The sequence below is a fragment of the Eriocheir sinensis genome, chromosome 26 (genome assembly GCF_024679095.1).
Source record: "Eriocheir sinensis breed Jianghai 21 chromosome 26, ASM2467909v1, whole genome shotgun sequence".
Lineage (NCBI taxonomy): Eukaryota > Metazoa > Arthropoda > Malacostraca > Decapoda > Varunidae > Eriocheir > Eriocheir sinensis.
In genome coordinates this window covers 1,499,730-1,514,828 of record NC_066534.1, presented here as the reverse complement: position 1 = coordinate 1,514,828, position 15,099 = coordinate 1,499,730, and the positions used below count along the sequence as shown (strand labels likewise).

At 41.7% G+C, this 15,099-nt stretch overlaps 1 protein-coding gene across 1 annotated transcript; it reads right to left on the bottom strand.

Moving 5' to 3' along the window:
- Positions 1-1,969: 1,969 nt before the first annotated feature.
- LOC127003687 (ribonuclease P/MRP protein subunit POP5-like) lies at positions 1,970-14,405 on the bottom strand. Its single transcript, XM_050870620.1, has 5 exons — positions 14,264-14,405; positions 8,715-8,898; positions 5,469-5,602; positions 3,662-3,831; positions 1,970-2,121 (listed from the first exon to the last, which is right to left on the bottom strand). Exons 2-5 carry the CDS (start codon positions 8,732-8,734, stop codon positions 2,038-2,040), a joined length of 408 nt encoding a protein of 135 aa, XP_050726577.1. The 5' UTR covers positions 8,735-8,898; positions 14,264-14,405; the 3' UTR covers positions 1,970-2,037.
- Positions 14,406-15,099: the final 694 nt, after the last annotated feature.

The window sequence follows — 15,099 nt, the reverse complement described above, 5'->3', positions numbered from 1 at the left end:
CAAAGTGTCTGGAGTTTGTCAAAATCTAAAATATTTAAAGATATCTATATAAAAGTTACTATTTTTAAATAGTCATTTCACTATATAAATCAACCTATGTTAAGCGCCTTATTATACATGTTATTTTTTGTTTTATTTAGTATTCAACCCTATTTCTTTGTGACGAAACTACTGGGAGTAGGGAAATGTTATGCATCATATTGGAAAACACATTGGCAGGGCTAAATTATTTGTTAAATAAGTGTTTTTGGAATTCTCTAAAAATGAGTGGGCTTTAAGGTTGAGAACTCAAAAATAGTTTTTTTGTGAATTTATTCAATTATTTACCTTTTTGAGCCCGGCGGCTTATTACAAAATACATCCCTTTCATGTTCCCGTCGATTGATACCAAAAAAATTTCTGTAGCCCCAGAAATAAGGGAGTTATGGCGATTCGCACCAAAGCGGTTGATTTTCCAAAATTCGCGGCTTAATGACAGGGCTGGGGCAAGTTTCCGGTCCATAGTGTAGCGTTCACTGGGTAGTGGCAGCTGCAGAGGAAGTGAGAGGTGTTGAGAGTGTGTGGCAAAGTGTGGGGCGAGGCTAATGCCGCAGCCGCCACTACCCCATCGTCCAGTTTCAAGTGGAAATACTATAGCGGCGATCGCCGCCATTGGTAATGATCAAAACAAACAAAAGTGACTGTGAAAGCGGCCCTAAATCCCAATATTTTACATTTAAAATGCTTGATACTTACTGTGACCTGCCAGAACTGGTCCTCCTTAGAGACTCGAGGCTACTGCTTTGAGGAGTAAACAAACATGGTGGAGACTGGCAGAGGGGTAATGGGTATAAAGTTTGTACGTGTGTACCGCTGGGAACAGCCACAAACAGGCCTTCCAAGGGCCCGGCAAACACTCAAATTAATCAATAATATACTGGATGTATATGGATATACATATGAATATTAACACAAAGGGGAGAGTCGAGAATTCACTAATACTTGATGGCGGGGTGGAAGACGAGCAGTGCTGCATGTCATGCCCCGAGAGCTTATTTTCCTTTCTATTTCCCAACACGTCCTCTGCGTGTACCGAAACACACGAGAAATTAATCAAGACCAGGAGAGGGTATTCCCCGGCTGCCTGGGATTGAACCCGCGACCAGCGTGACGGGAGAGCCACTCCTTACCGAGTCGGCCAAAGAGATACCCCACTGGCTAAGTGGGTTATGGGAGGCTCGTTCATCAGGCATAGTCGCCGCACTACACAGGTACCTTTCAAGGGATCAGTAAACAATGATGCCACGGCTGAGCGCAGTGTTGCCAAACTAGCGTACTCACCGCATTGCATTTTTTTGTAGTTTCCGACCGATGACAACAGTTCTAACATAATTGACTACTCTTTCAGCCACCTCTTTGGATTCTTTACAGGAGCAGCGAGTAGCGGTTTTTTTTATAATTGTTACCTTTTTTGGGGCCCTTGTGCTGTCTCTGCTGTAAAAAAAAATAAAAAAAAAAAGAAAAAGAAAGAAACATCAATGAATAACAGTCTTAACCCTTTCAATACAGTGACGCAGACATCGGTGTCACAGTATGGAAAGGGTTAAGAGGAAATGGAAGAGGATTAATCCTCTTCTAAACCTCTTAATCCTCTTCCATTTCCTCTTAAGAGGTGTAGAAGAGGATTAAGAGGAAATGGAAAAGGATTAAGAGGTTTAGAAGAGGACTAACCCTTTCCATATGATGATGCTGACGTCGGCGTCACCGTACTGAAAGGGTTAATGATAACTTTTAATTTCCCATCGTTATTTGTGTAGGTTACGAGAGTTTGAGGGTCCACCGTAAGACTTCCTGGCAAAACTCCCCATTGTACTGAACTATGCTACCAAGGCACCTTGGTAGCATAAAAACAATAATCTTTTGGATTAGGAATAAGTTACACCAAATCACAGTTTGGAAGAAGGTAAAGACTTAAAGAATGGCCTCAGCGTAATATTGAGCGATGATTTACTGAAAATGGAAGATCCTACATGACTGTCTACCACCTGCTTGTATGTGTCAGCTCACAGCCAGGGTCCAGCGCTCCCTCTCCGCGGCGGGCAGCTTCTGTTCCATCTCTTTCAGCTTGTCTTCATTGTACTTCTGTGGCAGGAGGAAAGACGCAACTTGTTCAGACAAATGATATACAGGTAACTCTCGATTTACGCGAGTTTTAATAATAATACCTACTAAGAAACATGACACTGAATTACACCACATGAAAGGAAACATTATTGCAGGTAACACACACACACACACACACACACACACACACACACACAGGAAAAGAGATACAGGTAACTCTCAATTTACGCAAGTTTGGTTTACGCATTTTTTAAATAACGCGTGGTCCAAAATCCAAATAAATGTTTAATTTACACATTTTTTTCACTTATATACGATATTTTATGGAGTGTCCACCAGATGTCTCACGCAACTGGACTCACACGGCCACACAGCTGAGCTCAGTTCTTCCTGCGCGCCACTTGAACAACAATACAGTACCCATGCTACTCAACAACAACAACAACAACACCCTCACTGCTGTGCTACCACGAGGGGAAGGGCAGCCAGAGGAGGAACCACGGGAGGGAGAGGAGTCAGAGTGATACAGTAGGCAATAAAGGTACAAACCTACCTCTTGTTGGATTTACTACATTGTTTTGGATTTACACAATGACCTCTTCAAGGACACAAAACTCGCGTAAATCGAGAGTTACCTGTACAAGTCCTTGCCAGCACAACCTAAGCCAGGGTGTGGAAACTCTCCTCTTATGAAACATATATATGAAGGTAGAAAACAAATTGAAGTACAGTTGGATAATGTCACTAATGACTTCCAAAATACTTTTCAACAATAATGGCAAGTTAGAAGAGACACCAGGTTTTTAGAATATCATTAACCCGGTGTTGGTGGTAGCAGCGGGGATCATGTTTCTTAATGGTCCCTCCAAGCGAGAAAAACGAGAAAAAATCACCCTCACACAAACCATTTCATAATATATATCAAAGCATTTGTGATCAGATTATGTATCATCTATTTTGGGGGGTTTATATCATGGCACAAATTTGGCCCGTCGCTGCTACACGGTAAAGCCACAAATTTGGCCCGTCACTGCTACACGGTGAAGCCACAAATTTGGCCCATCGCTGCTACACGGTAAAGCCACAAATTTGGCCTGTCGCTGCTACACGGTGAAGCCACAAATTTGGCCCGTTGTTGCTACCGGGTTAACCCCTTCACTACGGCTGGGCCAAAACAGCGCCCCGTGCCGCATCCGAGATCACCGCGCGCGCCAAATTTCAGATGTCACTATTGAATATAACAAGTTTTCAGCCATAAACTCAACACAATCATCATGTATTATATATGAAAACATGCAGAATTAAATGATGCACATAAAGAAACATAAATTAATTGCTAGTTTTGAGATGTAAGCATAAATATAGAGATAAAATGACTTGTATATTGGCTAAAGTGCGCCAGGACACAGTATGAGCGTCCTTGGATATGGTACAGGGCACGCAAGGACACAGTATACGCGTCTTCGTGTTGAAGGGGTTAAGAAACATGATCCCCGCTGCTACCACCACCACCGGGTTAATAGAAAGCAAGGTGTGAAGCACATGGCCAGCAACAAACCTTGAGGAAGATGAAGCCGTGGCGCATGGAGGCAGCGTGGTGCAGGGAGCGCACGGTGGCCGCCTTGCCGCCCACCTGTGTGACGAAGGGGAGGGCCGAGGCCACCAGGCGGTGAGGACCTCGGCCAGAGCTGATGAAGGCTGCGCCCGTCTCAGGGTTGAGGTACTTCACTGGAAAACAGTAACAATGAGACATCTAAGCCTAAGGGACGTACTTTCTTGTTAGTAAAGGTTGACTTAATAGTAATAGTGTTTTGTTGCCGAGTGGCTTAAAACTACCCACATGCCGCCGCGATACTCTACATTCCTGGCTGTACTTTACCCTCACAGATATATCGTACCCCAATAAATTTGGTATCAATGGCTTCATTAAGACTTGTACCAGAACATGCGCAAATAAAAACAGAGGAAAATAAACAATACAAACTCGTTTCAAGTCTCTGTATAGAGTATTATAGACAATAAATCCTAAGTACCAACTCTTCCCTCGCTAGCTAGCTCGAAATTTTGTGGGCCAACTTTTTTAGCCGAATATATGTTTCGAAGCAGAATTTAGTGATGATTCTTATGGTATCCTCAAAATCCTCATACGCCAATTAGTTCCTGAGTTACACCAAGAAAACTATTTTTTTTGAGGTGACCGACCCCTCCTCCATCCACTCCTCATCTACGCTCCTCAGAAAGGTTGCCATATGTTACCATAAAGAAACTTATCCTAACAAATGACGCTCCCAAATTTGACGCACTTTCACTGAAAACTTAATTTTTAATCAAATTTTTAAACTGTTATGACGCGTTCTGCGTCATCGTGCGCCAGGACCTTTTACCCTTGATGACGTGAAACGCATCTTCGTGCACGAGAGGGTTAACAGCCTTCAGAAATTAACTAAGGGTCTAGCTTGCTGGCCTCATTCCTTGCTGTGAACCCTAAATACAGGCTGTGGCTGAGTGGTAGCGTGCTGGGCCCATATTCACCACGTGATGGACAACGCGGGTTTGAATCCCCACGCTACCACCTGGGATTTTTCAGTCACCGCCGAGTGGCTTAAAACTACCCACATGCTGTCCTGAAGACCACCCATCAACCCGGAATCTAGAGGAAACCGTCCAAGTGAATCAAGAAGGAGTTCCGGGGGGCAGCATGAGCCAAGAGAAGATGGCGCCACTATAAACACCTGCCTGCGCCATGACGGGCTGGGGCCGACTACCATCCAGGCCCCTCAAGAGAGCCTACTGGCGCTATAGGCGTAGACGTAAGATCATTCATGAATAGAGCGCGTTACAAACTATCAACCTGAAGTGATTTATTAGGGCTAGCCTCAAGTAGGTTTTTTTTTTTTTTTTTTTTTTTTTTTTTTACAGCAGAGGAGTCAGTTCAAGGGCATAAAAAAGGCAACAAATGTTAAAAAAAAAAAAAAAAGCCCGCTACTCACTGTTTCTGAAAAGAGTTAGAGGAGTGGCTGAAAGATAGGTCAATTTTGGGAGGAGAGGTGCCCTGATACCCTCCTCCTGTAGTCACCACAGACCAAAAACAATGAAAGTTGGAAAGTTTTGTTTAGTGGGCGCAACATCTGTGGTCATATGCCGGAGAGAGACAGAAGGGGAAGGAATTATAGGAGAAGGGACACAACCCCCGATTAATACCTGGTACACTGCTGGGTGGACAGGGGCATAGGGTATCGGAAAAGCCACCCAAATTTTTCCACTCCGCCCGGGAATCGAACCCGGGCTCTCTCGGTTGTGAGCCGAGTGTGCTAACCACTGCACCACGAAGCCCCCCAAAAAAACAATGAATGGAAGAGTCTCACCGCTTAACCCAGCAGTGACGGCACCAACCCCATAGTCCCCATGTATCCGCTTGACAGCCTGAAGCACCGCCTCCTGCAGATTGCTGATCCTCACCTTTCCGTCCCCCTCCGGCACCACCTCGACCACCAGGTACCTGCAGCGAGACACACACACATGAACACACGCAAACCCAACCACAGACAGAATCACTACACACACCAACACATGATGAATAGACACTTAAATAGAAAGCTAGGGGGGGTTTTAATCACCCTTCTGAGGCCAAAAGGTTTGATGGTATTTTTGAAAAGTACATCCCATGAGAGTATAAGAAACCTGTTTCTTACTGGTCACAGCCCGGCCAACATGTTGTGGCAGGGGCATATATGTTGGACCATGCGGTGCAGTGAGGGAAATATTTGACTCCCACGTTTTGGCCCACTGTAACCTAACTAATGGACCAACAGTGGTCAAATTTCACCTGGATGATGCCAATATATGTAGTTACCTAAATGTGTCTTGGGTTTCCTGAGTAAAATAAAATTTGGAGTAATTAAATATATTGTTGTTCTGAAGCACATTTTTTCACCAGCACTTGAAAAATTTCTTAAAATTTAGATCAAAACTTTTATAATACAAACAAGTCAGGCTACTAACACCCGAGGCTTAGAGACTCCAGAACTCCCATGCTTCGTGCTATACATAAAAACAAAACTGAATAACTTTCTAATGTGAACAGGCAGGACTAGCCAACAGGTTGTATAAGGAAACACTATTTGAGGAGAAGCCTTTATTGTGACAATGTCTCTCCTCTCTTGGCTTTATCACTTGATAAAGCCAAGAGAGGCAAAACGTTGTCACAATAAAGGCTTCTCACTTGATAAAGCCAAGAGAGGCAAAACGTTGTCACAATAAAGGCTTCTCATTTGATAAAGCCAAGAGAGGCAAAACATTGTCACAATAAAGGCTTCTCATTTGATAAAGCCAAGAGAGCCAAAACATTGTCACAATAAAGGCTTCTCATTTGATAAAGCCAAGAGAGCCAAAACATTGTCACAATAAAGGCTTCTCACTTGATAAAGCCAAGAGGCAAAACGTTGTCACAATAAAGGCTTCTCACTTGATAAAGCCAAGAGAGGCGAAACGTTGTCACAATAAAGGCTCCTCCTCGAATGGTGTTTCCTTATACAACCTTCTGATATGATTATTTACTTGATGGTCTAAGAAAGAAATCAAAACTATGGTCACAGTTACATCCAGGTTTGAGGAGAAGGAATAAAAGAGTAAATGAAATTTAAAAACTTAGAGAAAATGAAGAAAAGGACAGTAAATGTGTGACCTATTTGTTGTAATTACTATTACAGGAGTATTGTGCTTCAATATGCTTGTTGTTGTAAACTACTTTACACAGAATAAATTTAATTTTGAGTTTCATTTATTGCAGGTGTGATGGAGTAATGGAGATATCCACATAACTCAACGCCAATCCTTCCTATGCATGGCGAATTACTGTATTGTGATGCCAAAGATGACAAGCAACCAGAAGATAAGGTCCTGCATTTTACACATCGGTCATCAGAACAAGGAAGAAGTAAAGTCTTTTGATAATGAAACCTGGAAAAGAACAAAAACAGCTAGTACAACGAGACTCCATAAATCAGGAGACAGTGAGACTGAAAGAGCAGGGTCAACATTTCACAGTGTACTGCACTCCAATGTTCATCATCAGAGTACCTCCCCAACTGGGGGTTTTCAAAGATCATGTTTGTTTTGTGGACATGTTCAAAAGAGAGCAAAAGGGAAAAAGGAAGAGTTGGGAGCTAGCTTAACAGAAACAGCAGAAAATCTATCCTCAACCCGGTGGTGGTGGTAGCAGCGGGGATCATGTTTCTTAATGGTCCCTCCAAGCGAGAAAAATGAGAAAAAATCACCCTCACACAAACCATTTCATAATATATATCAAAGCATTTGTGATCAGATTATGTATCATCTATTTTGGGGGGTTTATATCGTGGCACAAATTTGGCCCGTCGCTGCTACATGGTAAAGCCACAAATTTGGCCCGTCGCTGCTACACGGTAAAGCCACAAATTTGGCCCGTCGCTGCAACACGGTACAGCCACAAATTTGGCCCGTCGCTGCTACACAGTAAAGCCACAAATTTGGCCCGTCACTGCTACACGGTAAAGCCACAAATTTGGCCCGTCGCTGCTACACGGTAAAGCCACAAATTTGGCCCGTCACTGCTACACGGTAAAGCCACAAATTTGGCCTGTCGCTGCTACACGGTAAAGCCACAAATTTGGCCCGTCGCTGCAACACAGTAAAGCCACAAATTTGGCCCGTCGCTGCAACACAGTAAAGCCACAAATTTGGCCCGTCGCTGCTACCGGGTTAAAGATGCTGCAATCATTCTGAAGGATGATGCTATGTTGGCAAAAATAAGTGGTATTAATTTTCCTGCCACAGAAGTATTGTATCATCATAGCTGTCATAAATCATACATTAACTCGGCTGACCGTGTTGAATTCAACACAAAATCCACATCAGAGTATGCAGTACTGAGAGAGCTGCATGAAGACGCTTTTTCTATTCTCTCTGAATATATAGGCTGGTATTACAAGACACTTTGCAATATCACATCAGCTATTTCTAAAGGTCAAAGAGGGGATCAATCGGGTTTTAATGAGTGGTTCTTTAAGTTCATGGTACAGAGGAAGGGTCACACTACCACCAGGGTCATAAAACTACCCCTGGAAATGCCCACAACTCCTACGAAAGCCTTGGCAAATATGTGTTTCTTTAGGTTCATGGTACAGAAGAAGGGTCACACTACCACCAGGGTCATAAAACTACCCCTGGAAATGCCCACAGCTCCTACGAAAGCCTTGGCAAATATGTGTTTCTTTAAGTTCATGGTACAGAGGAAGGGTCACACTACCACCAGGGTCATAAAACTACCCCTGGAAATGCCCACAGCTCCTACGAAAGCCTTGGCAAATATGTGTTCTTGGGCGGGGAAATGTCTTGTAATACGACCCATAATGTCTTCTGTAATTGAAAACCAGACCTGAATTTATGGTATCAATTCACTCTAGGTATTTGTTAGTTGTTCAGGAAAAGGGCATAACTTCCACATATTCTTGTCAAAACCTTGGCCTTTGGTTTTCAATTACAGAAGACGTGATATATTCAGAGAGAATAGAAAAAGAATCTTCATGCAGCTCTCTCAGGAAAGAAAAAAATCAGAAACTGGGAAAACGCACCTTCTCTTAAACCTGACCATGTTGTTGCTGTCGTTGTCGGTACTGAAGGTGTTGGTGGTGGGCTGTGATGGCCTGGGAGATGCTACTCGCCCTGGTGGCAGCGTCCAACCAAGTGATGATAGCTGGGGCCACGGAGCAGGGAGTCTAGCCAGGCATCACCTCAGGTCCAAGGTTCAACATCAAACTAGAAAGTTGGAAAGTTTGGTTTAGTCAGCGCAACATCTGTGGTCATATGCCGGAGAGACAGGAGGGGAAGGAATTATAGGAGAAGGGGAAAAGTTGGAAAGTTTTGTTTAGTCGGCGCAACATCTGTGGTCATATGCCGGAGAGAGACAGAAGAGGAAGGAATTATTGAAGGGAACAGATCCAAGGAGACGGGACACAACCCCCGATTAATACCTGGTACACTGCTGGGTGGACAGGGGCGTAGGGTATCGGAAAAGCCGCCCAAATTTTTACACTCCGCCCGGGAATCGAACCTGGGATCTCTCGGTTGTGAGGCGAGTGTGCTAACCACTGCACCACGAAGCCCCTGAACCTACCAAGAAGCTCCCTATATCTATTCATCGGGGATTATTCACGAGAGGGTAGCCTAATAATTTTGAGATGCTGACTGCTTATTTCTGGACAAAATCTGATGCAGTTTATTAAGAAGACAGTATTTTTCTCCTGAAATCACTAAATGATTGACTTTTCAATGCTGCTTTTGCACCTGCCGCCGCAGCCGAAAAATTGTTCACAGAGATCTGGTTCAACATGCTCAGTTTCTATATTTCACTCACAGCTCACAGAGATCACAAGTGGACAAACTAGAACAAAACCAGGCAAATTAATGTTTTTGCTGTTCTGTATTGCCCCACTGTGCATTCTTCGTCGCCTTTGTACGCTTTACTAATCAATGCATACTCAGTGACTAAACAAGCTGAACATAAAGACTCACAATGGATATTTCACAGTCTCATGAAGGCCACAGTCTAACAGACTGGTCGTGTTTCAAGAGTTTAATGAACAGAAGCTAGCTTCTGGTGAGCCATACCTGTCTTGGTAAAACTCTAGAATCACACCCAACTCACTCTAAAATTTAACACATTATTTGTTTAGATTGTATTTGCTAATCATCACTCTGGTAACAGTTTCCATTATTAGTATTCGTTTCTGAGATTTTGAAATGCGGGGAAATATTACTATTTCAGCGGTGATAGGTTAGGTTACTTTTGTTTTGTTTTTACATCAAAGGACATGGCTCAAGGGCAACAAGAGTACAAAAAAAAAGTAGGCCCCAACCGTGAACAAAAGCTCACGGATGGGACCCTGCTCATGGACCAGAGGGGGTACTAGAGTGGATAGGTTGAGAGAGAGAGAGAGAGAAGGGTCTTGAGCCATGTCCTCTGATGTAAAAAAAAAAAAAAGAAGTAACCTAACCTATCACTGCTGAAATAGTAAAATTTCCCCACATTTCAAAATCTCAGAAACAAATACTAATTATGGAAACGGTTACCAGAGTGATGATTAGCAAATACAATCTAAACAAATAATGTGTTAACTTTTAGAGTGAGTTGGGTGTGATTCTAGAGTTTTACCAAGACAAGTATGACTCACTAAAAGCTAGCTTCTTTTCATTAAACTCTTGTAACACATCCAGTCTATTAGACTGTGGCCTTGATGAGACTGTGAAATATCCATTGTGAGTCTTTATGTTCAGCTTGTTTCCTCACTGAGTATGCATTGATTAATAAAGCGTACAAAGACGACAAAGAAGCGTTGAAAATTCTTTGGTATCACGGTGTTCTACCTCGTCCCGTAGTGTGCGTAACGTGTGGACGTGACTGCATTTACCGTCATAATGGCTAATGTTGAAGAAAGGGACCTAGGCGCCTCTTTCATAGTTAACACTTACATTATTGAGTAAATATGGACATTCACCACGCACCTCCAATATTGCCCCACGAGAATAATAACCTTTCTAAGGTCACATACCACTGTACTTCTCTAGTTTTACCGGTGCATCATACATGTGGGGGGGGTCCAGGGGGAGGCACAGCCCCCCTGGTTAGCTGGAGGGTCAAAGGGATCGAAGCCCCCCGTTAGAGGTTACGTTAAATAAAGTTCGGTTAGAGTGGTTTAAATATGCTCCCCCACCCAAAAGAACCGATTTCTGGCCTGCCAGACTCAGTTATCCTGTCAACACCCTTAACTGTATTAAAGAGAAAACTAGCAGAGTACCTTGGTCAAAGACTATACGGATATTAACCCCTACATACTAATACCAATGTATCCTCATATATAATTTCATATGATGTCATTTTTAACTATAGTTCCTAAACACTCTTGTCACTGAAAATATCAACTCTAAATTACTTTATTCTACTTACAGAAATATAAATACTTATTTCACTTATATACATGTCAAATATTTTATGAATAGTCTTTACTTAATGCAATCAACACACCTCTCAGCAGCGGCTTAATAGTTTTAGTGCTAAGAGTAATTACGCAAATATCCTCTCAGCAGCGGCTTAATAGTTTTAGTGCTAAGAGTAATTACGCAAATATCCTCTCAGCAGCGGCTTAATAGTTTTAGTGCTAAGAGTAATTACGCAAATATCCTCTCAGCAGCGGCTTAATAGTTTTAGTGCTAAGAGTAATTACGCAAATATCCTTTCAGCAGCGGCTTAATAGTTTTAGTGCTAAGAGTAATTACGCAAATATCCTTTCAGCAGCGGCTTCATAGTTTTAGTCCTAAGAGTAATTACGTAAATATCCTTTCAGCAGCGGCTTCATAGTTTTAGTCCTAAGAGTGATTACACAAATAGGGTAAGGTAACCAGTAGGTACGCAGTGGTCCAGTACGTACGCATTTGGCATTTAAAAATGTCCCCACAAAAAAAGACCAAAGCAAAATCAACAAACTTCATATCATATTATACTTCAACCATCCCTCCATCATATACAGAAGTATCCCACAAATAACATGTATATCATAAAAACTATGTACCCTAAAAGAATGCAATTAGGAAATGTGGTAGTTTTCTTAGGGAAATGCTAAGGATTGCAAATTTCGTTTTTGTTGTCTGCCTTGTTTCCGGTGTATTTTTTTTTTCTTTTTCCTTTTTGCAGGTTGATTTGGGAGGGTAAACTTCAAGAAATAGGTGTTGGTTTTATTCCAGTACATATCTATAAACTGGAAAAAAGGTGCGTACCTACTGGACAAGGAAATCAAGACTTGACCAGTAGGTACGCATTTTTTCAAATGACTGCTAGAGACGTATGCCACAATCCACAGCAATACAACTCAAGCTCTATGGCATATGAGAACAAGAAGCACTGTCCTGTGAAAACTGTCTGTGTGCCACCTCATCAAACTTACCCCACTGGCTGTCCAGTAGGTACGCAGTGCATGTTGTCCAGTAGGTACTCTCGTCGTCCCAGACTACGCGGAACTATCATATCCTCACAGAGCATGTGAGCTAGCTGTACTAGAACCCCCAAATCCAGAGTGCAGGGGCCGTGTTCATGGATTTGCATTTACTACTTCTATAAAGGAAATACTTATCTCCCACTTCAAATTGTAAAGTGATAACTGCTATTTTGTTTGAAGGAAGTCCTATATTCTTATTCACTAAAACTAAAGTTTTTCCTTTACAATATACATTTCACTTGATTAAGGGAACCGGCTGGTTGCCGATTAGTAATTCCGTATTTATTATCCGATTCAACTGAAATGTGGCACAGTTATAGGGTACCCTACACTGTATGTACCCATAAAATTTCATTAGAATTGGGCAATTAGTTATCGAATTAGAGCCAAATTAGTGCGAAACTAAACAAACTTTCCTTAAACCTAAAAACAGACTACACATTTTATCCTATGACAAAAATATATATATCAGTGGAAAGGGCTTGATTTTCTCTAAAAGATTTAGGAGGCAAATTTTTGAATGAGTTCTAATTAGTCGAATTAGGGCCATTAAAAGTTAGTGCAAAATTTGCAACGCACTAATTTCGGTAAATTAATTTTTCACAGACTAATTGTAGATGAATGAAATGGAAAATAGAAAATCTAATCCCTAAACATTGTAGCGCAAATCAAGCTCTTTCCAGTGATATGCATATCGTTGTTCTAGGACGAATAGTCTGGCCTTTTTTTTAGCATAATGTGCAAAAAAACTAGGTTTTCAGAAAAACGCTATGACCAAAAACAAATAAACTAACATATAAAGGGAGGTTGAATGAATAAAATATCCAAAGGAGACTCTTCTAGCTGTTGTAGTTTTTTAGTTATAAATTAATGAGTACCTACTGGACAAGGGTGAGTACCTAATGGGTAGGGGTAGGCCTAAACGCATTTACATAACTTTATACACCATTTTTTCTGTACAGTTAAATCTTATTCGAAAAATGCTTGTACCACATGAAACTATAGCCATTCCTTTATTTGCAAACAATAATTGATGTAGTTTGCTTAAATAGTATAGCGGGTACAGGTCAGAGTGTAAAAAAATCGCCGATTTTTTGCGTACCTACTGGTTACCTTACCCTATACATTCTGCAGCGGCTTAATAGTTTTAGTGCTAAGAGTAATTACGCAAATATCCTTTCAGCTGCGGCTTAATAGTTTTAGTCCTCAGAGTAATTATGCAAATATCCTTTCAGCAGCGGCTTAATAGTTTTAGTGCTAAGAGTAATTACGCAAATATCCTTTCAGCAGCGGCTTAATAATTTTATTGCTAAGAGTAATTACGCAAATATCCTTTCAGCACCGGCTTAATAGTTTTAGTCCTAAGAGTAATTACGCAAATATCCTTTCAGCAGCGGCTTAATAGTTTTAGTGCTAAGAGTAATTACGCAAATATCCTTTCAGCAGTGGCTTAATAGTTTTAGTCCTAAGAGTAATTACGCAAATATCCTTTCAGCAGCGGCTTAATAGTTTTAGTCCTAAGAGTAATTACGCAAATATCCTTTCAGCAGCGGCTTAATAGTTTTAGTCCTAAGAGTAATTACGCAAATATCCTTTCAGCAGCGGCTTAATAGTTTTAGTGCTAAGAGTAATTACGCAAATATCCTTTCAGCAGCGGCTTAATAATTTTATTGCTAAGAGTAATTACGCAAATATCCTTTCAGCACCGGCTTAATAGTTTTAGTCCTAAGAGTAATTACGCAAATATCCTTTCAGCAGCGGCTTAATAGTTTTAGTCCTTAGAGTAATTACGCAAATATCCTTTCAGCAGCGGCTTAATAGTTTTAGTCCTAAGAGTAATTACGCAAATATCCTTTCAGCAGCGGCTTAATAGTTTTAGTCCTAAGAGTAATTACGCAAATATCCTTTCAGCAGCGGCTTAATAGTTTTAGTGCTAAGAGTAATTACGCAAATATCCTTTCAGCAGTGGCTTAATAGTTTTAGTGCTAAGAGTAATTACGCAAATATACATTCTGCTGGCGTGTTGCCGCCTGTGGGGTTCCCTTCTCCTGGACCCCGTCTAGGTAAGATCCAGGCCCCCTCTGTTTAGCAAGGGTGCTGAGTTCCCCCCCTGCCCGGCAAGGACCTCATACCTGTTAAAGAGCTCCAAGTACTTCTTCAGAGTGCCTCAGAGTCAGGGTGCCGCCAGGATAACGCTGCAAGGCCCCCTCAACGCTGCTCGTGCCAGGCCCTGTCCTCCCCGACCGTCCTGGCCCCGGGACACACCCACACCAGCCTGTCATGGCACTCCCGCACTCATCAAAAACTTTACGCCCTATAAACAATGCTAAAATTACTAAATACTATACACTATGTTGGGAAGGAGGCTGGGTTTTTGTGTTAATGTTGTTAGGGAATATGATTAACATTTTTCATCCTAGGAAATCCAAACAGAAACAGGCTGAGATGGTACATTTCTTCCTCTCACAGTCAACGTTGCCAGATTGTCGTACTCTGCCTCTTATGTTTGCCGATTTCCGACCCCAAAACTGCTGTCATCGCCCAAATAACTGCCTTTATATATGATTATTGTTTAAATGGTTAATTATTGGTGTTTTTTGGTAATAGCTATGGCTTAGAAACTGGTATATACGAGGCTCTGAGTACGATAATCTGGTAACGTTGGATTGTCGTACTCTGCCTCTTATGTTTGCCGATTTCCGACCCCAAAACTGCTTTCATCACCCAAATAACTGCCTTTATATATGAGTATCGTTTTAAAGGTTAATTATTGGTGTTTTTTGGCAATAGCTATGGCCTAGAAACTGGTATATACGATAGTACGATAATCTGGTAAGGTTGGATTGTCGTACTCTGCCTCTTTACGTTTGCCGATTTCCGACCCCAAAACTGCTTTCATCACCCAAATAACTGCCTTTGTATATGATGATCGTTTAAATGGTTAATTATTGGTGTTTTTTGGCAATAG